At 42.2% G+C, this 24,310-nt stretch overlaps 2 protein-coding genes across 14 annotated transcripts in view; one reads left to right on the top strand and one right to left on the bottom strand.

The window, feature by feature from the left end:
- Window positions 1-1,040, bottom strand: part of SP140 (SP140 nuclear body protein) — a 93,021-nt gene extending 91,981 nt beyond the window's left edge. For 5 of the 10 annotated variants that reach the window (XM_074314680.1, XM_074314717.1, XM_074314698.1 and 2 more), the window contains exon 1: window positions 916-1,040. The gene's annotated coding sequence lies outside the window, so the exon portion shown is untranslated. Of the gene's footprint in view, window positions 1-901 lie in introns of all 10 variants that reach the window. The other 5 variants (XM_074314682.1, XM_074314713.1, XM_074314691.1 and 2 more) reach the window with 3 other exon arrangements.
- The window catches only part of SP110 (SP110 nuclear body protein), a 38,457-nt gene continuing 15,158 nt past the window's right edge, over window positions 1,012-24,310 (top strand). For 3 of the 4 annotated variants that reach the window (XM_074314744.1, XM_074314739.1, XM_074314734.1), the window contains exons 1-13: window positions 1,012-1,143; window positions 3,593-3,740; window positions 5,321-5,489; window positions 7,512-7,778; window positions 8,145-8,189; window positions 9,044-9,127; window positions 10,418-10,495; window positions 12,363-12,431; window positions 18,175-18,324; window positions 20,169-20,249; window positions 21,341-21,394; window positions 23,574-23,639; window positions 24,133-24,282. In XM_074314744.1, the coding sequence (XP_074170845.1) occupies window positions 3,594-3,740; window positions 5,321-5,489; window positions 7,512-7,778; window positions 8,145-8,189; window positions 9,044-9,127; window positions 10,418-10,495; window positions 12,363-12,431; window positions 18,175-18,324; window positions 20,169-20,249; window positions 21,341-21,394; window positions 23,574-23,639; window positions 24,133-24,282 (1,360 nt within the window). In that variant the 5' untranslated portion in view covers window positions 1,012-1,143; window position 3,593. The remainder of the gene's footprint in view (window positions 1,144-3,592; window positions 3,741-5,320; window positions 5,490-7,511; window positions 7,779-8,144; window positions 8,190-9,043; window positions 9,128-10,417; window positions 10,496-12,362; window positions 12,432-18,174; window positions 18,325-20,168; window positions 20,250-21,340; window positions 21,395-23,573; window positions 23,640-24,132; window positions 24,283-24,310) is intronic. The other variant, XM_074314751.1, reaches the window with a different exon arrangement.

Here is a 24,310-nt window from a genome sequence, read left to right as displayed (position 1 = left end):
TTAGGAATCTTTAAAAGGGCTGTATATCAGAGGACATTGCCCACCTCCCCTGGAGTGGCTGTTCTAGAATCTTCTGGCCCTGGCTCAGCCTTAGACCTGACTTCCACATTCTCCCCACTCCCAGCTGCCTGCCTGGTTACCAGACACTTTCCTGCCTGGAAGTCTGCCTACCTTTACCTAATATCAGTTTATATTCAGGTTCCCTATATTTCAATTTTCTTAGATAATAAATTTATTCTAACAAATTAGAAACATTGCTGAGTCACCTCACCTCACCTTTAATATCTCGTTTGTTTTCTTTTTTTTTTTTTTTAAGGAGGACGCAGCTCACAGTGGTCCATACAGGAATCGAACCAGCAACCCTGGTGTTACTACCATGTTTCCCAAAAAATAAGACCAAACTGCAACATAAGCCCTAGCATGATTTTTAATAAGACATCCCCTGAAAATAAGCCCTAATGCGTCTTTTGGAGCAAAACTTAATATAAGACCAGGTCTTATTTTCTGGGAAACACGGTAGGGCTTATTTTCAGGGGATGTCTTAAAAATCATGCTAGGGCTTATTTTCCGGTAAGGTTTTATTTTCCGGGAAACACGGTAGCACCACATTCTAATCGGCCACCCCTTTTTTGTTTTTCAGTTTGATAGTTTATAGTAAATTTATTCAGTTGTATAACTATCACCATCATCACAATCCAGTTTTAGAACATTTTCATCATCCCCAAAAAGTACAGAAAGAGGACAAAAAGGATAGAAGTGGGTAGGGAAGCCGACACATGGTGGCTTCTCAGTTCCTGGTGGCCCCTGGAGCTGGACCCCTATGCCTCCCCCACTCTGCACACCCCTCGGGGGCTGGTCCCTATGGGCATCAACCCTCTCCCCAGCTCAGGTCCCCAGGTACCCTAAGAATCTCACGAGTTTCCAGGGGTGGAGCAAGGCTGCAAGCACTGCTTCCAGATCGGCTCAAAATACTTTCACTTTTCTTTCCTCTGAAGCCCAGCCCTTGCTTGGTGCGGCAAAGCACAAACTTCCTGTTTTGGACACCGGTAACTCCCTGCTGTTCACCCAGTCTTCCAGGAGCGTCCCCTGGCTGGCCCTTGGACCTGCGAAGGGGAAGGAGCAGGGAGCAAGCTCAGCATCCAGGTGGGTCTTCAATTTGACTGCGTTGTTCATTTTTGGTGATTGAGCTTTTATGATTAATTTCCTGGCAGCAGCTGCAGGGTGAAACTCGACTTAAAACTGTGAGGCCCCACTCTTTGTAAAATGGTGTTTTGTAAAGAGTTAGAGAGGGTGTGTGGAATTTAATAGGAGACTACTGAACAGGGGGCCAGACTTAGAGGGGATACTCACACACAGCTCAACGCTTTCCCCCCCAGAATTCTAGCTTGTGGACAGCACGAGCTTGCTCTCTAGCCTCCTCACGAATGCCGTGTGACCCTACACTCTGCCCCAAACGGGCAACTTATTCATAACCCACTGTGCAAGTGACTAGAGGTAGTTAGAGAGCTAGAGGAAAAGAGAAACTAAGGAGAGTACATTTAATTTACTCTATAGTGTATCACAAACTTTTTATATATTTTTCTTTAAGCATATCATAATTATTTCCTTGAATAAATTCCTAGTAATGGAATTTGGCACTCAAGGGAACACATATTTTAGGGCACTTGATACTGATCACTAAGTTAGCCTCCAGAACATTGGGACTGTTGACATTTTCACCAGGAGCGTCTGTGATTATTGCTGTTATTTTCTATCATGGCCAGTTTGATAGGCAAACGTGTTATTAAGTTGTCTTCATTTGCACTGTTCTGACTAGTGAGTTACCATGTTTTTTATTGTATGTATTGCCCATTTGACGTAATTGCCTGTTTATGTCTTTTGCTTTTTATTCTGTGTGAATGTTTGTCTTTTGCTTATTCATTTTTAAGACTCTTTTACATAATAAAAATCTGAACACTCATCTATAAGGTGTGAGAAATGAGGCTTTGGTCAGAGGACCTCTGCTTTCCCACCGAATACCTTGGGCAGGTTGCTTAAACTCTGTGCTTTATCCTTGGACATCGTAACAGACGAAGAATGAGGAACATCTATCAGGGGGAATCAGTATATAAATATCCGACCACTATGCTGTGCACCTGAAACTAATTTAATTTGAATGTCAACTGGAATTGAAAAATGTTTTGGAACCTACAAAAAAAAAGTTTTTAAATTTAAAAAACAGAATGAGGAACATGGTGGTGTCCTGTTCTGAATACTGCTGTGTAATTAATCATCCTAAGTGTAACCCCAGGGTCCCTTCCTCTTCTTAGCATGTGTACATTCTGACTTTCTCTGGCTGTCTGCTCTTTGCAATATCCTCCCCCGGGCGTATCATTGGTGGTAGACTTCTTTCCCACCTGTTCTCTATCTTCCAGGGTTTCTTTAAGATTATAGACCCCTCTATCGCATTTTTTTCTTGTTTTCCAGTATTGTTGTGAATTATTCTTTTTTAAACATCTGTAGTTTTTCTGTCAAACATAAAGAATTCAGGAATAAGGAGAGAGAAAGACAGGGTGCTCAATCTGCCAATGGGATTAAATCCCTGAAAATAGTCATTACTTACAGGTCAATTTTCTCTTTGACACAAAATGAAGGCAGAAAAATGGGATCCATATTTGTTTTGGTTTTGAATTTTTTGTTAATGCCTCCCTTTTCTTGACAATTTGTCAAGAATGTCATCTATAAATTTCCTGCCTATTAAATTTATTCATATTCTCATGACCTACAAATGGTGAATTTTACAAATGTTGGATGAGCATGGGAAAAGGCACATGTCTGTTCTGAAATATGAAATTGATACATAAATCTATTAAGTCAGCTTTCCTAATCATGTCTTTTATATTCTTTGTGTTTTTATTTCTGTTTCACCTATTTGTGTGTTGAAGATTGTAGATGGTTTATTAAAGTTTCTAAATATTATCAGGTTTCTCTCTTTCTACCTGTTTGGAGATGGTCCCTTTTACATGAGCATTTGGGGGGGCGGGGGGGGCGGAGGGGGGAATGGCTGCAGTCCAGAACATCTCAACTCAGCTCAGTGTAGCCTCACACCATAGTTCATTGACTGTGATCCACGAACCAGAAAGTCCGGATCTGTTCACCTTACCGCTTCCAAGTTGCACAATTCAGGGTGAGTTATTAAACCTCTCTATGTCTCAGTGTCCTTAACAGTAAAAACGGGGGCAATCAGAGTAACAATCTTGCAAAGGTTTTGTGAAGAGCAAATAAGTTACTGCATATGAAACCCTCAGAACAAAAGCTGGTACCCAGGAAGCACTTGATAAATACTAGCTATTAGTATCTGCCTGATGTTGACCAGAAGCCCCTTTGGGATGTCAGCGCCATATTGTCAGTCACTTTCAGCCTCCATTGTTGCTGGGCATTGTCACTGCTTCCTATACCCATGAGTGTGTGAGGCAGACCTTGCTTTGCAGACTATTCAGGGATGCCTTGGGGACCAGAATGCCTGTCGTTAGATGCCCATTGAATACAGAAAGCGGCTTCCCAAGCTCCTCAAAGTCTTTGCTTCTCTTCTCTTCTTATGCCCCGTCCACAGGATGTTCACTGTGACACGGGCCTTGGAAGAGGCTCTTCTCCAGCACTTCATGTACCAGAAGCTGGAGATCTCCTATGCCATATACAAGCCATTTCCCTTCTTTGAAGGCCTCCGCGACAAATCCTTCATCACCGAGAGTACGTACAGGGTGAGTCATGTTAACCACTTTCCCACAGCAGCCCAGCCCTCACCAAGAATGCCGGATTTTTGAGGTCTCAAACTACAAACCCCCGAGGGCTTCTAGATTTTGGAAGGCCCAGCCCCAAATGTTTATTATCAGGGAAACAGGGTGTCATGGGGTGACCTCAAACCGGGTGATTTAAAACAACAGCAAAATGTATTCTGTCACTGTTCTGGAGGCCAGCAGTCCAAAATTAAGGTGTTGGCAGGGTAGATTTCTTGTAGAGATTCTGAGGGAGAATTTGTTCCTTGACTTTCTCCTACCTTCTGGTGGCACCAGCAATCTTTGGTATTCTTGTCTTATAGAAACATCCTTTCAATGACTGTTTCCATCTCTAGGTCGCCTTATCCTTTTTGTGTCTTCTCCCTTTCTCTCTCTTCTAAGGACACTTATTATAATGTAAGGCCCACCCTAATCCAGGACAATCTCATTTCAAGATCCTTAGCTTAATTATATCACCAAAGACCTTTTTTTCCAAATAAGATCACATTCACAGGATTCAAGTGGACATATCTTTCATGGGGAGGGAACACGCTTTAACCCACTAATTCCTAAGAGCTTGTCACCCAGAGTGCATTCTGATGTGAAGCAAGACGGGCAATGGAAGATATGACTATGTGGACGAAAATGGCACTCTTTTCATATAATCTGAGCCAAGGGAAGTGTTTAGCAGTGGCAGAAACATCTCCCCATAGTCTTGGCTGGGTTGGCTCTACGTCTTCTCCAATCATAGCCCAGATGTTACTCCTCAAAGAGGCCTCCTTGACCTACTCATCTAATTGAGACCCCCCCCTCATTATTTTCCCTCATAGAAATCTATGCCTTCCCTTAATAAAACTTACCTCAACGATAATTGGGCATTTATTTAATTTTTGCTTATTATTTAATGCCCATCTCCTCTCCCTGACAGTGTCCGTCCCGCGGTAAGGGTAGCACTGTGTTGCTCTTCTTCATTGCTTTGTACCCAAGGACTAGCTTCATAGGTGTTCAGTAAGCATTTGCAATCAATTCTTTCCTGCCATGTTTCTCCTTTTAGCCATCCTCTCATCAAGGAGAGCTCTCTGGATGATTTCCCTATGGCTGGAACCCATTCAGGCCACCTGGTCCAAGACAGAGAGAACAGAGGCTAACAAGCAATCAACAGAAGTGCCACTAGTGACCAACCACTAGGTCTATTGCTGAAGTGTCCTGCCCAGAGCCTTGGAGAATTAATTACACCATAGCAGCCTTTGACTCCACTTTCCTTCTTTAAAATTTCTCTGTTCCCTCAAATGTACCTAAAATAAGGTTCACAAAACAGACTTATTTTAAAGAAAGCTAAATTATTTATTCCTATGGCTAACTATCAAAATACATGGGAAGTTCCAAAAGTAAACACGTGGATCTGTGACTTCTCTACATTACAGAATTTGACTATACATGTTGTGTTAAATTTCTTCTTAAAAGAGCAAAGTAGCTTTCTTATGACTTAGAAAATCACAGATGTCTAATAAACCTTCACTGCATTTTATAATCATGTGTAATAATCCTTCACTCCCTTTCTTAAGGAATCTCTGGAAGCCTGTAGCAACCTGGTCCCTGTATCCAGAGTAGTATACAACATTCTTACCAAACTGGAGAAGACGTTTAATCTGCCATTTCTGGAGCTGTTGTTCAGCCAAATTAACCTGCGTGAATACCCCAACCTGATGAAGATTTTCAAGAGCTTCAGAAGTGGTATGAGGCTTCCCAAATACCTTTCAGGCTATAGACGCATGAGAGCAGTTGCTTACTGAAAGTGGGGATTGGTTTTCAGCCCTGTGGAATATGTACTTTAATTGCCCGCTTTCTCTGTGGGAAGGTATGGGCCATGCTTTCTCACAGACATGGCAGGAACAGTCGCCTCTGGCCCTGGGTGTCTTAAGATGACTTTCTAGAGGACACAAATATTTCTGTCTGACCTGTTCTATGAATTTGGGGAAAATTGTACAGTTTAGCATACTGGACAGTCTTAGGGAATGCATAATGTGACAGAATTGCAAAGTTACAGAGACCCTTTCTGATAGAAGGGCAAGGAGAGCCAGGGAGGCCAGAGAAGAAGAGAAGTGGGTAGGGATGGATAATAATAAGGATCTTATTTATCTATTTATTTATTTATCTATCTATTTATTTATTTATTTATCTATTTATTTATTTATTTATCTGTTTATTTATTTATTTATTTTAGTGCTTGGTATGCACCAGACATTATCTCAGGAACTTTCTATGATTATCTCATGTCACATTTAAAACAATCTTGTGAAATCATTATTATCTCCATGAGACACATAAGGAAATTAAACATCAGAATAACCTCCGCAAAGTTACTTGTTTGTTGAGAGCAGAGCCAGAGGTCCTGCTTGGATTTGCCTAATACCAGGGCCTGAAATTTTAATCACTATTTGAAACAACAGTAGCTGGAAGGCAGAGTAGGAAGCTGGAGGACAGGCAGCTGACAAGGAAGGAAGGGGAATTGTGGACACAGACGGAAACAGAGGGTATGAGGAAGAAATGGAGCGTGAAGCGCCCTGAAAAGGAGAAAGAACTGAATAAATCAAGGAGTAGGAAAAAGAGCAATGATGGAGCTGGGAAGAAAGAAGTAAGAGGAGCAGATGGCAACACCATTTTAGGTGTAAGGAAAAACACTTTGGCCAAAACATACAGTTCACTTACCTGAGAACGACGGGAAAGACCAATGGATCGCACTGAATTATGACATTTTATTAGTGGAGTCACCACTGTTGACAGCTCTTCATCTCCTCTCTGACACTTTACCATCAAGAGGCTTCCTCCCCAAAGGCAGAGATTATTCCTTGAGCTAAAAGGAAAGCAAAAGAGCAAAGCCATCCTCTAGGCAGACATAGCCACACATAGGCCTGTGTTCCTGGCAGTATCGGGGCAAAGCTGGGGGAAATTATGTTCCCAAAGGCCGTGCTAAGCAAGCCTGACAGCCGGAGGGAACACACATTATGTGTCCCCTGACCTGGCTGAGCTCAAGCATCTTTTCTGATCTACAACTCTGTGGGTTTGGGGTGGGGGACCCTGTCCAGAATTCAACCTTGCTTTCCTTTTTCTGTTCACTGGTTGAGACAACTTTACTTCTGAAATAAATGATGAAGAAGAATCATAAGAGAAACCCAACATTAACTATGCAGGATGCAGGGGAACAGCACGGGAAAAGCCAAGGGCCTGGAAGATCGGGATGGGAAGGAAGATTGGTGTGGCCAGATCATAGGCTGCGAGTGAAGAGGCACAGAAGCTGACTCTGCAGAAACCAAAATATGAAGGTCCTAATATGCTATGCAAAGAAATTTATATTTCATCTTATTGTCACAGGGAAGTGTGACATGTTTGTGTATTAAAACAGGGACATCTGTTACAATAATAGCATTGTACATAATTGTCTAAATTCTGAAACCAAAATTAAAGGAGACCAAAGAAAATTAAATCCCTGAATACAAAGTGAAATTCAACTTTATGTGTGAAACTACTTTGGTATTAGATCAGATGTTTAGATACAGTTATTATAGCATGAAATGAACTTATGCCCAAATGAACTTCATAAATTACAAAGAGGCTACAAATGGACGATGATGATGGTGATGCATTGGCTCTATGCACCATGCCCCCGACCTATTGGAAGTCCGGTGTAAAGAAATCCCTTCCCAAAATAGTTCTGAATTTCTAGGGTGCTCACATGTGCTTCTTCCCCAATCCCAGTTGTCAGTTCCTACGGAGGATGGAATAGAAACACGCCGATCCTCCTTGAAGTCCCAGCCAACCCAGCGGAAAGAAGCTCCTGCGGGACCCTGCTGCCACTGCTCCCACCCCAGCGCCCCCCACTGAGGCACCCGACCCCTGCAGCCAGAGTCAGTGAGCTCAGAGCATCCCCACAGCACAGCACTAGGGTGCTGGCTGAGCCATCCAGGCCTGCTGGCCCCGCCAAGGCTTTTTCCAGCTCCACCCAGGAAGGAAGGACCATTCCAGGTGAGAAAGAGACCTTGTCCAACACTTGTGCGTCCCCAGCCTAGGATGCCTGTGGCTGTGTCTAGAAGCCCAGGGTCCCATCTTTGTGTTGATCTGCCCTTTCCATGCACGCACCTCTCATACACAGCCTTTTCCAAGAAGGATTACAGATACTGCCAGGGGTCTGGGTGAAGCTGGAGCCCAGAACACCTGCTTCCACCCTGGAACAGCCCCACCCTCTGCCCTTGGACCTCGGTGCTCCTTCTGCCCTGGTCATTTTACCATTCACTCTCCTCCCCTGCCCCCCAGCACTCAATCCCTGTAACCTGTAATGATTTTTCTTCTTCTCTTCAATGACCAACTTCACATCCCACATAAATGATGAAGAAGAGTCACAAGAGATGCCCAGCACTCCCCTCACCACGGGGCAAGGTAATGTCCTTGGGGCTGGCTCAGGGTAGCTCAAGGTGGCTGTGACGGGAGCACACACACCTGCCAACCAGGGGGCTTGGGGCAGGAACCCTGAGAGAAACAACTGGTTATGACAGAGAAAATAAACGGGGACCAATGCACCGACTGGGCACAGGACTGGTTGTCAGGGACACCACCACAGCCAGTGTGATGCCCCGTCCAGCCAACACTCAGAACACACTGTAACTTTTGCCACAACAGACCTGCCACCTTCACTCAATTGCTCGCCTTCTGATTACGGGACCTTTCAGTTTTAACCATATTCATTTTCGTACGGCTTGAATTGTAAGAGCAATGTTATTGAGATGATTAGAAAAGATGATAAAATGTTTAACGGTCTGCTGGACCTGATTTAGTTTCTAAGACTGTGTCACTTATCTACTGCAAACCATCATTATAAAGGCATTAGGGTCTATGAAATATAACTGGGTATATTATTGAGTGCTGCCAAAATCGTATCATGAATTCTGAGCTCTTCAGTTACTAGAATAAAGGGTTCCATTTGGTTCAAATAATGTTTCCTCCACACCTCTAATATATGCCATCTAAATAAGATTAACAATCACAAAGGCAATATCAATGTAAGAGTCCATCTTCTACATTTTGAAAAGAAAAATGTAAGTCCCATCATTAAATTAGTAAGTAGCCAATTGAAAGGAAATGACGGTCCACTCTCCCACTCTATCCCACCCTCACCTTGGTGTTCTGTTGACCCCGTCATTTTTACCATCTAGAACAGATTGTTCTTGTTCCTCCTACTCTGGGCCCTGCTTGCTGGTCCTGGGACCTGAAATTCTTTGTCTTCCTCTGCTCAGTGTCCAGTGACAACCTGACCTCCCAAACAAAAGGTAAAGAAGATGTTCAAGATGTGTCCCGTGCTTCCTCAGCCCATGGCGCAGGTAATCTTGACCTGGATGACTCAAGCCCCACCTTAGTTTTTATGTCTACAAAGAGGAGCAGGGCTCTCCTCGCTGATCCCGACCACCATCGTGGCCGAGCTTCTGGCTGCTCACCCAGCCCTTGGGAGCTTGGACAGGCGGGAGACCTGAGCTCCTGGATGGAGACAGAGTCCCTATGGAGGGCGGGGTAGACTGGGAGGGGGTACCAGTGACGAGAGACAGGAGCCCCACTGCTACCCACTGGACCTGGACTCAAACACCACTAAGGGGTCTGCAAAGGGAGAACATTCACCTGCCAGAAGGGATTGTGGCGGGAGCCCAGGATGAAGCACAAAGGACAGCCAGGGCAGGACTGCTTGACTCAGCCACTCTCTGAGGCCACTTCAATACGGTAAAGCTCAAAACGGCTCCATCAAAATGCAAAGCAAGCAAAATCACCCTGTGACCCTAACACTGAGTTAGTGCCCTGGGACACGCATGGACGGTCCTCCTTCCCAGCCCCCATCCTAACTGTGGGGACTTTCACTTTCAACCTTCAAAATTTCTATATGTTTGCATTGTTTTTAATTGATCTTATTAAAAAATTTTTGAAGTGCAACAAATTGTTAAAAGATCTAGCAACTGCTTGCCACCTGCCTCAGTTACCTGTTCCTAAGCTAGCCAGAATTTTAGACGGATGTCACAGTATTGTGTAAACAAGGTGACAGCCTTTCCTGAGATGGGCTTTTATTTGTTATTGGTTCAAGCCCTTTCGTCTTTCTTAGTGCAGCCAAAACTAAGAACTTTGTATTTATTTGTTGTTAACAAGTGCTAGCCAGACCAGGCTGGCTCCTGCTGGTATACAGAAGTATATAAGGCCCTGAGCCTCCTTCACTATGGTTCAAGGTGAAATAATCACAGACAGAGCAGGTTAAAAATATCTCTTTACAGACATCTAAGCAGTACCATGTATTTTTCCTATGGCAGACATTCCCCTTGACTGTGGCCACCGGAGTGAGAGCTGCTGAGAGCCCCTGTACTTTTCTCCCACTGAGTAAGGGGAGCCCATCTAAATGAGCCAAACTGAGCCCTCCTCGGCAGGGCAATTGTCCCCTAGTTCTGTGATAGTCACAAAGATCACAATAACCACAGTTGATCGAATCGAGGCAGAGCCAGGGAAGGGTGAAGACTGGCGGGTCCCCAGCCCCGAGCCACAATATTCTCCACCTTCCTGTTCTCCCACCGATCTCCCTCAGCACACTTTCTTCAGCCCATGCTGACCTCTGAAATGACTTCTGTTTCCTTTGTCAGCGGTAAGAAATGATGCTCCTGAACCAAATGACCCAGAAGAGCCCCAGGAGGCATCCAGCACACTTGCCAACAAGAAAGGTAACGATGGCCTTTCTTCTGTAGATGTCAGGAGGGGAACTGGAGTGTGTTCTGCTTTTCTGACCATAGCTGGTCATGAGCACCTGCTGTGGGGTGGTAGTCATGATGCTCAGTACAATTTGTTTCTGCAGTTCCCATTCACTGCATCTTCCTTTAAGGTCTTAATGAAGATGAAAGAGGAACCAGAAGGCCTTTGGGGCCATTGAAATATGCACCCATTGGAACTGCCTGTTCTGAAATCACCAAGCTCTCCTATATCCACAACTTCTTAGAGGATTAGTCACACCTCCTCCTTTAACTGAAAGTTGATTTCCCAAGAGGCCACTGCTTTCTCTTAAGACATGTCTTCCTAGTCTCTGCTATCACTTGCCTCATGTTGGAAGGCAGGTTGGATGTCCACCCTTGTGACCCTCTGCCCCCAGCCAGCCCCTCGCTCCCCCATCCCATTTTTGGAGGCTTAACCATTCAAATGAAACACTCCCTCCTTCTTCATCACTATCATCTATACATTCCCCACCACTCCCCAGCAGACCTCAAAGGCTGACTTAGGGTTTTTTTGTCATTTCAAGGCCTACTATTACCCTGGACACCTTCAAGGTACATGTGGATAACAGGCCCATGCAAAACACTGACCTCTCCAATCCTGCAGCTGCTCATTTCCAGCGACTTTTTCCTCCACCAATTCTGGGCCTCCCCTACCCAAAGGCAATCTACAAGCCCTTTCTTCATTCAAACTGGCTCAACTTCCCAATCATTAGTTTAAGAATTCCTTTTTTTTATAGCAAATCTTTGACATTTGCTCCTTCTACAGCTGTTGTTCAACCTCTGATGTGTCCTCCTCAGCCCCATCTTTAAAAATTAATTCACAAATATCCTGCCCTTATTTCTTCCTTACAAGATGTTTCCTCAGTAGCTGTCCTTCAACCCCATTTGAATGACCAGTGCACTGGCCTTTCCATTTTTCAATCCATCATCTGCCTTTCTTCACGTTCCTTCATACCAGCTTAGAGGCCAAGATTTCTTTGTTTCAGTAACATTGCTGATACTCAACCTGCCTTGACTCTCTGTCTCTTCCAGGACTCTCTGGCAGGCCTTGTCGGTACCTGTTATGTTGTCTGCACACTGCATCTGAAAGTAGACACTGCTAGGGAGAGGCACACGGCTGGGCAGAGGGCACCCACTATGTCTTCACAATCCCAGGGCACATGATCCCTCCGCACTGTGGCAATTCCACTTCTTGTGATGTTCCTTGCAAACCTTGAGCTCTTTTTTTCAGATCTCTGACCTTCCCACTGCCTCCATTTTACTCAAAAGATTACTTTGCCTCCCACTTCATGGAAAGGAATCAGATGGAAATCTTCTTGGTTTGGGCTACAAACCCCACAGACCCTAACTGTGTCTGTTGCTGCCCCTCTGGTTCCCTCCTCTTTAAGGCAGTCCTTCTACCTCACCCGACAGTATCTATGATTCCTTCTCTCTCCTGAGAATTCAGCCTTTTCCTTTCATAAGGATCTACATACAGCCAATGCCCAAGCCTATCCCAGCTCCAAAAGGACCTTTCTCTTGATCCTCACCTCACTTCAACTACCTCCATAGCCCCGTCCTTTTCACAACCAAGCTTCGAGAATGAGTTACCTAAACTCATTGTCTCCTTTTCTTCACATATCTCCCTCCTCTGCCACTTTAGAATTTCTTCTCACATTCCCTCCCCCCAACATGACTTCCTGTAGCAGCATTACCTAAGGTCACCAATGACCTGGCCACTGTGGTTTGACGACCAAAAGTAATAGCTGAAAATTATTGACATACTAGGTTGGCAGATCTATCTGTGTAGCTATAAAAGATGATCCGTATCCTTTCTTTTTAGGAAAGAAAAGAAAAAGAATTGTGCAGTCAGCTCCTAGAAAGAGACAACAGAACAAAAGCCTTCCACAAGGTAGGATGAAAGCATAAAAGAAGGCTGGAGGCTGGGGGCACCTCATGTTTGCAGGTCAAAGTGTGGGAAGTTGAATTTTATTCTAAATGCAAGGGGGAGCCATTGAAGAGATCAAATCAGTGAAGTGACACTATCCAATTTTAAACTTGACAAGACCAATTTTGGTGCTGTGAAAAGAAATGGAAATAAAATAGAATGGAAACAAGGCAATCATTTGGAGGGCAGATGCCATGAGAGTTGATAATAGCCTGGATTCAGATCTGGCAGTGGAAATGGAGAGAAGAGGGCCAATTCAAAATCAGTTTGGAGGTCAAGTTGACAGGACTTAATGACCTGAAAGTTGAGGATAAGACAGACAGACAGACAGACAGACAGACAGAGAGAGAGAGAGAGAGAGAGAGAGAGAGAGAGAGAGTCAACTCTGGCTCTTCAATGTCTAGCTTGAATGGCTGGGTGAATGGTGGTGCCCGTTGCTGAGACAGGATGCAAATATATTTGGGGGAAAATTTTAGAATTCAATTTTTGACTTGTCCATTTCAAGATTGTGCTAACCATCTATGCAGTTGTGCCAGGCATGTGCTTTGCCAAGAACTGTGAAGGGATGAGGTGTTATCCGACTGCTTGCATAGGCATGTTTCTTATATATCTATGACTACTGTAGACACACAGTTACCTGGGTCAGGGAAAATAATTCTTTATTGACACTCACAACCAACTCAACAGCCAGAATAACACTGCAACATCTATTCCTCACGTGCAGACCCATAGGCAACAGGAAGAAAGCTGATAAAATCTTTCTATATGAGTGGCAGATTATAGTCCATAGATATGGAAGGGAGAGTGATGGATTTTCTGTTTATACAGAGGACAACGACAGCCATCTTCCTCTCCTCCTGAAAGGATTTTTAAAAATTGCTACTTTGAGATAGGATTGAAAAAAATCTCGGGTCCTCACCCTAATCTTTTGTAATTTAATTTTATGTGTCTTTCCAAAAGCTATAGCAATCCCAGGTGTCTTGCCTTTTACTTAGAGATGTCTTCAAGTTCCCTACTTCATCCCTTTTGACATCTAAGGAAAGAGCGCTCCAGTATTCCTGAAACTTTGGGTCTTAACCGAGGAACCTAGTTCTGGCTATAACCATTTGGCCATGTAAGGAGATGAGTTTTATTATTCTTTTGGATCTGAGCCATTAACTAGATAAATAACTATAGATCTAATTCTCATGGTATGTGAAAAGTAAAAGGTTTCTAGGGGAAGTGATAGTAAACGTTCCCTGTATACATTTCTGTATCTCAGGAGACTAGGGCTTCGTACAGAAGCACTGAGAATGCAGGGAAGTTGAATTCCCCCACAATATGCCAATCTGGCATTTAATAAAAACTCTGGCCCAAAGACACAAACATTAGAGACGTCAGCAAAATGAAGTTATCCAGATCCATGGGAGAAAGGAAGAGGACTCAGGAAGTAGCCCTGCCCTCGGAAATCCCATTAGGAGAGGAATCTGGCCAAGCCAACTGAGGGGAAGAGACCAGTGAGGAGGGAAGACCACCAGGAGAGAGCACATCAGCAAATCAAGAGGGAATGGTTGAGGGATTAAGAAATACAGTCACAAAATAGTCATGGGATGTAAAGTATAGGAAATATAATCAACAATATGGTAATAACTATGAGTATATATAGTGCCAGGTGATACTACTCAGTGGGACCACTTCCTAAATGATATAAATGTCTAACTACTATTCTCTATGCTTGAAAATAATATAAAATAATATTGAGTGTCAACTGTAATTGAAGAATTTAAAAAGGGTGGAAAAGATCAGTAATATTGTGATAACATGGTACAGTGTCAGATGGTTGTTGGATTTATCACTTCTTTAGCACAGGGAATATAATCAATAATGTGGTAATAACTGTATAGTGCCAGGTGGGTACTGTAGAATAACTATGCTGTACACCTGAAAGTAATATAATATTGTATGTTAGCTATATTTTAATAAAAATCTTTTTAAAAGCACAAAACCAAAAAAAAGAGGGAATGGTTGACTACACTGAGGGATTAAGATAAATTCAAAGAAGAGGACCTTGGGTTTGGCCACACTGGAAGACTCCAGAGCAATCTGTGTGGTAATGGAGGCAGAAGCCAGCTGCAATGGGTTGAATAATGAACAGGAGGTGATAACAGGTATAGACAACTATAGACATAAGTGGGGCACGGAGCAACAGGTGGCAGCCTAAGCCAATGGCCTAAAAGCTCCTTTTCCCTGATAATTTAGCCTTAGCATGATTCCAGTGTCGAAAATCACAGTGTTGGTGTCCTTTTAAGGTATTTCATAGAAGTTATTTAGTTCTGTACCTTTTCCCCAAAGGTAAGAGGTCTTCCTGGGCAGGGAGGAAGGGCAAGCTGCTCTCTCCCTCCCTACCTCTCACCCTGTTGTGTGGGGCCCTCTTGGTTTAGTGTAAACTACTCAGGTTATTCAGCTCAACGTTCCCTGAGCCTTGTCAACCCTCTCACAACTCCAATCACCACCTCTGTTCTGACCACTCCCAAATCTACGTCTCCAACTCAGATCTGTCTTCAAGAAACATAACAGCCAACTGCTTACTAGTCGTCGCTGTTTGCAAGTCTCCCATAGACACTCCAATCTAAGTTATGTCTGACATTGAATTCATCTTCACCTAAAACGTAGTCTTTTAGGTATCATTCAGACCTTTATTCAACAGATATGCAGTGAGCACTAATTCTGTATGTATCCATTCTGAGAGCTGATGGTGGAGTTTTTTTTATAGGAGAGAAAGCAAGAAATGAAGCAAGAAAGGGGAAGAAAACTCCTGGAGCTTACATGCGGGTTGGGGGAGAGAAAGAATATAAGCTAGAAAGCACGTAAACAAGATAACTTTAGAGAGTAATGACGGGATGAAAGAAAATGAAGGCTAGGATTATAATAGTGATTTGCAGCCTGGGGTGGAGGTCACTTTAGACTGGACAATCCAGGCAGAGGGACTCACATGTGTGAAGTTGCTGAGGCTGAGAGGAAAGGCCAGTGTTCCTGGGTGATGATGAAGAGAGAATGGTGGAGGTGAGAAGGTAGAGAGGAGCCTGTTCATAGAAGCCCCACAGACCCTCGGAGGAATTTATTGAACTGGAAATGAGTTACCCAGTTGCCAAGCCAAAAACTAAGTGATCCTCGCCTACCTGACGATCTTAGTGTTTTGACAAGTTCTGTCAATTCCATCTCCTCTTTCCTACACTAAAATCGGATGATTTTATTCCCATGCTTAAAACTTGTTCATGGCCTCCTGTTGCTCTTAGCATAACACTCATAGTTCCTCATTACTCATAGCTGAAACTCTCATAGTTCCCACTCCATCTCTTTCTACTCAGAACTCCAACTCTGAACGTTCTTTCCTCTCATTTCTCTCCTCTTTGATCGTCGACCCACGCTGCTCTCTTTGAATGCTACATTTTTATCCTACACGACTTGCCATAAATGTTTAGCTATCTCCTTTTCAGCACTGGTGTTGACTTCAATGTCTACTCGAGATGGCATCCTCCGACCCCTAAATTAGCTAAAGTGGTCCCACTGTGTGTTCCTATAGCACCCAGCACTGGCCCTTTGGAAAGATTCCACATACTCTGTTGTAATTACTTATGTAATGTGTCTCTTCTAGGCTAGATGGTAATCTCCAAGCACAAATGAGGCATTCATTATTTCTTGAATAAAAAATGAAAAGAAAGAAACCATATTTTCTCTATTCCATAATTTGGAGAATGATCTGACAAGGGCTGGTTGATGAATTTATTATTAGTTATGCAGAGGAGTCACAGATACCATGAGCGGCATACGGTGCTGATAGAAACTAAGGGTAGTTGGAGGGAACTCTCGCAGCAGAGAAGTAGAACCTGCATAATCCTCCGGATGTTTGTTATCCCAAGTTTAGGACAGGCAGAGATGGTCTGCATACCCCATGGCCAGCATCCCCGTACTGAGCCTCGCACTCCTGCTTACGCTCCATGTTTATAGGACAGGGGACAGAAACATTTATGTGACTATGCAATGGCGCATGCTCCCTGGTCACAGCAGTGACCTCGTTAGAAAGGAGGAGCTCCCGGGGTCCTGGGGTTGGTGTCAGCCTGTTCTGCTTGGGCCCCTCTGACCGGCTGAGACTTTCCTCTGCTAACCTACCAAAAAGAATGGAAGATACCAGGCCCTTCTAGATTTGTCTTTCTTCCTATTGTAGTTAAATGAAAAATTTTACAGCGATATTTCTAAGAGTCACATTATTTTACATTTAATTAATCACCTTTATTAAAAATACTAAAAACACCTTTAAAAAGATACAAAATTTAGAGAAAAAAAGAACACAGACTTAGTCACGCTGAAAATATGCATACCATGTTTTCCCGACAATAAGACCTAGCTGGACAATCAGCTCTAATGTGTCCTTTGGAGCAAAAATTAATACAAGATCCAGTCTTATTTTACTATAAGATCCGGTCTTATATAACATAACATAGTATAAGACCGGATCTTATATTAATTTTTGCTTCAAAAGACGCATTAGAGCTGATTGTCTGCCTAGGTCTTATCTTTGGGGAAACACAGTACCACACTCTTGTATGCAAACAACAACAAAAAAATTGTATTCTTTATTTTTTGTAACAGTCCTCATTTCTCTGAAACACTCCTTTTGTGATAGGGGAAAAACATTAAACTTGCCAATTAAAGGCAAATTTTAGGCTCTTTTAGGTTGTCTCAGTGTCTTTTGGACAAGTGTTCAGAAACTGCCATGACTGAACTCCCTGCGGGTCCTGGTACCTCTTCTCTAACTTTTAGCCACTCTTGCTTCTTCCAGAGGTGGCGCTTGGATGGATAAATAAATAAATAGTAAGCCCATTTGGCCACCTGCTAGGAGGGGCTGTGCCTATGCCATATGTGTATCCTCCCAGGCCTCCACAGAGATGTTCTTTCTCCACTGGACCATGGTCATCCTACTGGGTCAGCTTCTATAGTCCACAGCCATTGAAAATTGTTATCTCTTCTTTCAACGATGAAGCACACGCCCCCTACACCTTCCACCCTCACCCTTACCCAACCTCCACCCCCACACTGCAAATCCTTTCGGTCTCAGTTTCATCCTCCATGTAGGGTCCCTTCCTCTCAATTCTGTGATGCCTTGCACTTTCTCCACTCAAAGCATCTAGGGGCCCCTGCATCTCTCCAGTTCCACACATGGGCCTTGGGGACCCTAGAGCGGTGCTTTAGAAGGCTCCTCCTCTGCTGAAGCAAACCACCTGGCTATTTTTACTTGAAGGTGGCCACCTCCTGGTAGCAGGCATTACTCAGACAGGAACCAGGAAATAAGCCCCACTGCTCTGGAATACCCCCAAATTTATGTGGCTGATTTCAACAGGTTTTACAAAGAGTGAGGCCAGATATTGTGTTTGGAGGAAAAAGAAAGGTGCACATAAATTTTGTATATAGATATCTACAGATATGTAATATATATATATATATATATATATATATATATATATAGAGAGAGAGAGAGAGAGAGAGAGAGAGAGATATATGATAATATATAGATATAGACATAGATATAGATATATGAAAATGAGGCACAGGAGTACAAAGATTTCACAATGTGGGGGCTGGGGGCATGAGAAGGGAGGTCACTAATAAGTCCTAAGAGGTCCACTGTGGACCCCAGTGAAAACCATTCACAAATCACTTTTTGGCCCAGGAACCACCTCACCTGCACACGGAACCCAAGAGAAGCTCCAAGTGGTGAATCAGGCAACTCAAATGAAGAATGACTCAACCAGGGTCTCAAAGGTTGTGACAAGGGCCCAAAAGGCAAAGACTGAATGTGCCCAAACGTCTGCACCTGAGGGTAAGGCTGGTGACAGAATCTGCCATTTGAAGGCTTAGTGTGGGAGGGTCTCTCACGCAGCAGGCACAGGGGCAGGTGGATATGGGAAGTAAGTAGGAGAAGGCGGGAGCAATGCAGGGAAAGACAGAGCAGTGTGACAGAGTGACAGAGAGGAAACAAATACCTGTTACATCTGAGGAGTTTTTGCTGAATAAACAGCTGTGTTCACGGAGTATAGCTGATCTGAGCTGGGGCCTAGGGCAGCAGCTCTCAAACTTTTTGGTCTCAAGACTCCATTACACTCTTAAAAATTATGAAGGACCCCCAAGGAGCTTTTGTTTATGTTCTTTATGTCTCCCTATATGTACCTTATCAGAAATGAAAACTGATCATTTTAAAATATTTACATACCAGGGGTGCCTAAAAAACATATACAAGTGGACACTTTGGTCACCATTGCTCATGCAGTAAGTAGTTCACCGTAATCAGAAGTGTCTGGATGCTGATGGTAACCACTTTGAGCACCTCTGGTAATTGCAGAAGTCAAACGTGACTTGTATTCGTCTTTTGTTATCGGTATATATTGAGTATTACAATTTTAATAGTTTTTTCCTTCCTTAAAATGTGTATACATTTTTTTGGCACCCTCTGTATTTAAAAGTAGCAATAATAAACAAATTACCTGTTAACATAAACAGCATATCTTTATGAAAATTATATTTTCCAAATAAAATTCATGAGAAGAATAGCATCATTTTATATATTTACACATCTCTTTAATGTCCAGCTTATTCCAAGATAGCTGGACTCTTATATCTGCTTCTACATTCAATCAGTTGCAATACATTGCTTTGGTTAAAGTACAGGAAGAAAATCCAGCCTCACACAGATCTGTAGTTGAAAAGGTTGGAGTACTTTAACAATCTTTTGAGATATCTGTGGATATTTTTCTTTCATACTATGCCAAAACTCAACAAGGGATAGTTTGTTAAAGGTTAGTTGTAATGTAGAATCTGAAGCCATATCAGTGAACTTTTAATACTCTGTTGCAATAACATACATAATGTTATCTTGTGTTTTGAATGGGTCTTCTCATGCAAGATTCGTAAACATCTTTTGAAAAATATTGGTCACTGACTTATACAGGGAGTTGTATCTCAAACAGTCACACAAGTATTTTTCTTGAGATAATCATGGAACATCAAGATGCAGTGACAGTTTTCTATGTAGTTTCTAGTTTTTCACAAAGACTATTAAATAGACGAGTACTCAGGGATAGAATTTTAATAAAATTAATGTTTTACTGGTTGACCAGGAAGATTCTAAAATAACTCTGGATTTTAATTTTTTTTTTTTTTTATGGTAAGTGATGATGAGGAATATGACTACTCGAAGATTTGGGGACACTGCTTTGATTTGTACTAAGTCACCAGAAGTTTTTACCTGCCATGGCTCTTGCTCCATCTGCACAAAGATGTACATAGTGAAAAAAGCAAATGCCTTCTTATGAAAACAGTTTTGACCTCAAAGATCTCCTGAAAGGGTTTCCAGGACCTCCCAGGGGTTCACGACCTCACTTTGAGACTCTGGTCCTGGGGTTCAGATGACTGCTCTCCCACTGGACATCTCCATTAATAGAAGAACCACTGCTGACCAGCCTTGCTCCACTGTCCCCTGAGTGGGATTCAGACCCAGTGGTAGATGCATTCTCAGGAGGGCATCATGGAGGCTCCAGCAAAACCTGGAACCTCCAGCCTTCTGCTCCAGAGTGTGCAAGTTCCTTCCTGGGTCTCTGGGAGATCCCCCATGAAACTTTCCAGGGGGTATTTACTGAGATCTGAAAGAAATGCCTTTTTTTTTTCCAGAGATCAGTGATGACACTTCAAAAATGAAGGAAGAAAAGGAACCCCGAGAGCCACCCAGCGCTCTGCTAAAAATCATGCAAGGTACAGATGAGGGATTGAGTGTGGTTGTCAGGAGCCCAGGAGTTCAGAACTTTTACTCTAAGCCAGAGTTTCTGAAGCCTTTTCTTTTTTTTTCATTATCACTGTGCTAGGGAACCCATGTAGATGATTTTTCCTAATCAAGAACAACCCCCACCCATGATAGTTTAATATCACAAATATATATTGATTTATGGGCTGTACATATTTATTTGTGCCTTATACATAAAAAGTAAGATTTTCCTCCTAAGAACCAATTTTTGGGCAATATTACCACTGCTGAGAATTTGTTCTCTAAGCATATTCTTGATACTTTATTCAAAGTGCGTAAGCCATGGATCAAGCTTTTTTCGAGGGTCCCACTCTCCGTGTTTTTCACACGATCTTTCTGGGAAAATTGGGAAAAGGACATCTCATCATAAACACAAATGTAATGGTACGACCGAGTGCCAGCAAATGACGTTATTGTGGGCATGCGCAGATAAAACGGTGCATGTTAATTCACTCGCAACACTACGGTGATACCCAGTGCCACCACTATCCTTGGGGAGAGGGGGCGGTGGTGCGGATAGGGCGGGAATCTGAACCTTCTTCTGTTTGTGGGTGATTCGGTCTTTGGATCACAAATCTACAAAACTCCCACATGACAGACGTGACTCTCCAACAATAACTAATTATTGTCAGAAAGAATGTGTTAAATTTGAGCACCTTAAAACTAATAATCATTTCAACTGTTTCTCCTACACTGCATGGACTTCTATGGTAATGCTTCAGATTTTCTCATGGACAAATTCTATTTATTTTCATAACCACCTTTGGAGAAGTTTGAGTGGTTTATTCAATTTTACAGATGAGGACATTGAGATATGTAAGAGATTAATGGGTTTTAGAAGACTCTGTTGATAAAGGTTGGCTGGCACTGGACTAATATCCAGGTCCCTAGAATTAGCTTCAAGAGCCATGATTCTCCATCAGAAAGATACGGACTACAATAATACTGTCAAAGATTGGTCAGCTCAATATTGTCTGAAAAGAGTGCTGTCAATAAACATAAAGCTTGCTTCTTTAAAAATTTCTTTCGTATTACTTTTTAGATCACCTGGCTAATGAAAGGAAACGGTCTTTAGGGAAATCTCCTGGAGAAAAGCGTAAGTGTAAAGAACTTTCATGCTCTCTGTTAGGGTAGATTTGATGTTACTCTTATTGGGTGCTATGCCCCTCAGGCTAAAAAAGACCTCCAAACCAGAAAAGCAAACAACAACAAACAACAACAAAAAATGTGCTATTTAAAACAGTTATTTAACTTCACTGCAACAGAAAAAATCTTCTATACTTTGCAACAGCCATTAGGATTTTTTTTGCTATGTGTGACAGCAAACCATGCCCCCCCAAAAAATAGTACTAAAATACACCATAAAATCCCAGGCTCATTCTTGCCTGTTACATCACCATCCTCAGCATGTGGCATCCCCTTCCTGGGGATCCAGCCAGTAACCCTACATTCCAGCCAAAGTGAAAAATACAAGGTCAAGGAAGGGCACACCTCCTCCATTGAAGGACACTCCCTGCAGTTTGCATTTAGTCATTCTGTTACCATTTCATTGCCAGATCTAAGTACATAGCTGTACTTGACTGCAAAGGAGGCTGGGAAATGTAGTTTTATTCTAGAAGGACAAGTATCCAGCTAGACATCATCAGGGGCTTAACTACTAAGAAAAACAGACCAGAGAAAAACAACCAGCATTACCCACCCTGCACACTGTGTGGTGGGCACTGCTAGTGCTCTCCACTATTTCTAATTCTCCTCCCCTTCTCAGATACTCAGAAAGCTACATTTCCCAGCCCCTTGCAAAAGATAAGGCCATGATATTAGTTCTGGCCAATGAATAGGGATAGGCTTTACTTCTGAGTTAAAACACATTAGATCTACCACACAGCTCTCCACACTCTCTTCCCCTGACTGTGGAAGTCTGTGGAAGAGGGAGGTGCCAAAGGGCAAGGCAGCGTGGATCTCCTCACCACCACACAGAGGACAGCTGTCCTGGAGACGCCAAGTCCTGCAGGAGAATCTGTGTGACGGAGAAATACACTGTTCCATTAAGCCACCAAAATTTGGTCTTGTTTGTGTGGCAGCGTAGCCTCTCCTGTTCTATCTGATACAATGTTTCTAATAAATTCTGTAAATAGTACAGAAAAGTATTAATCGGGAAGTTCAGTCTATTTAATTTGCTTCCCCTACCTTACTTATATACCTTACAAATGTGCATTTATCATATATTTTATATATACACATATATATGTGTATATATATATATATATATATACTCATACTATCTAGTCTATTCTATAAACACTTTTTCATTGTGGATTTAACACGCATATCTATTTTCCTTTCTTTTAGTTGCATAGCACATTGTATGATTAACAATTTGTTCAAATCATCACCTGTTGGTGGACAGTTAGGCTATTTCCAATTTTTATATGAAAATAGAAAACATGTTCATGTGTGTTTGTATCTTTGCACATTTGTTCAACAATTTCCTCAAAACTAATTTCTAAATGTGAGATTACTTGGTTAGAGTCTTCATACCTTAAATTTCATGTGTCACCCAATTGTTTTGCAGAAAATGTAATTGTTTACATTCTTTTTAACAATACTTGAGTGAGTGCTCATTAACTATATTCTCATCGACCTCAATGTGACAAAACTTTTTAAAGACTTGTGTACCCGAATACTTTTTTATTATTAGTGGTTTAAAGATGATTTTTAAATAAATTTGTTATTTGTATTTTCTTTTTAAGAATTTTCAATTTATGTTCTTTGCCCATTTTTCTAGTGTAGTGTTTGTCTTTTGCATTATTTATAAAGGATATTTACCCTCTATATTTTACTATATTGCAATTTTTCCTATTTTTTATTTTAACATTGTGGAGTTGTTTTTTGAAGTGTGGATATTTAAAAATTTTTTAAACAGACAAATCTATCTATCTTTTACCTTTATGATTTCTGGCCTTGAGTTTTGGCTAAGAAATCTTTTATATCTATGGATTATAATAATAATTCTATATATTTCCTTCAAACTTGAAAGACCTGGTTATAAATTTGAAAAAATGGCACAATTGAAATTTTAATAATTTAGTATGTTTTGTTACTTCTTTCTTTAATCTTTCTCATTTCCAAATAAAATTTTCACATAGATCTCAGAGTTTTCTGCTTTACTAAAGTGATGGGAAGACAGAATATAAATTGGTTTATAAAGTATTGACATCTCAAGCTTATAGATCAATATTTGTAGCCATAACAGATTATTTTATTTCCTGTTTTAGAAAACACAAGAAAAAAATGTAGCTGGTCAAGTTCAAAAAGAAAACAGAAAAAAAAGCTCCCGAGAGGTAAGCAAGAAGTCGTCATTCCCTTGCTGTTCAACAGGGTCCTCACTTAGATGACAAACATGACCTCCTTTCCAGCCATATGGCCAACTGGGTATCACTGGGCATGGCCAGTCCCAACCCTGGTTCCTAGGCCATCCAATCAAAGGACTCCTCCTCACAAAAGAAGGAGAACCCAGACACCCTGTTGATTCCAGTGAGCAAAACAGGCATGGAGCTTACATTCTCACTGATACACACGTAATTAACAGACAAAAAGAGGAGTTGAGGGGAGAAAGAACTAGAAGGTGTACTGTGATTCTGGGAGAAAAAGAAACATACACAAAGAAAGAAAAGGAGTAATTGTAGAGAAATAGGAAGATAAAAGTGAGGTACAGGGATATAGGATTTCTGATAGAGTGGGGGTGGGGGGATGAGAAGGAAAGTCACTAGTAGGGGAAAGAAGCTTCGCTGTGGACCCCAGTGAAAACTATTCACAAATCACTCTTTGGCCCAGGAACCACCTCACCTGCACACGGAACCCAAGAGAAGCTCCAAGTGGTGAATCAGGCAACTCAAATGAAGAACGACTCAACCAGGGTCTCAAAGGTTGTGACAAGGGCCCAAAAGGCAAAGACTGAATGTGCCCAAACGTCTGGACCTGAGGGTAAGGCTGGTGACAGAATCTGCCATTT

This window comes from Rhinolophus sinicus, linkage group LG01 (assembly GCF_036562045.2).
Source record: "Rhinolophus sinicus isolate RSC01 linkage group LG01, ASM3656204v1, whole genome shotgun sequence".
NCBI classification, from domain to species: domain Eukaryota; kingdom Metazoa; phylum Chordata; class Mammalia; order Chiroptera; family Rhinolophidae; genus Rhinolophus; species Rhinolophus sinicus.
This window is presented reverse-complemented; position numbering and strand designations above follow the sequence as displayed.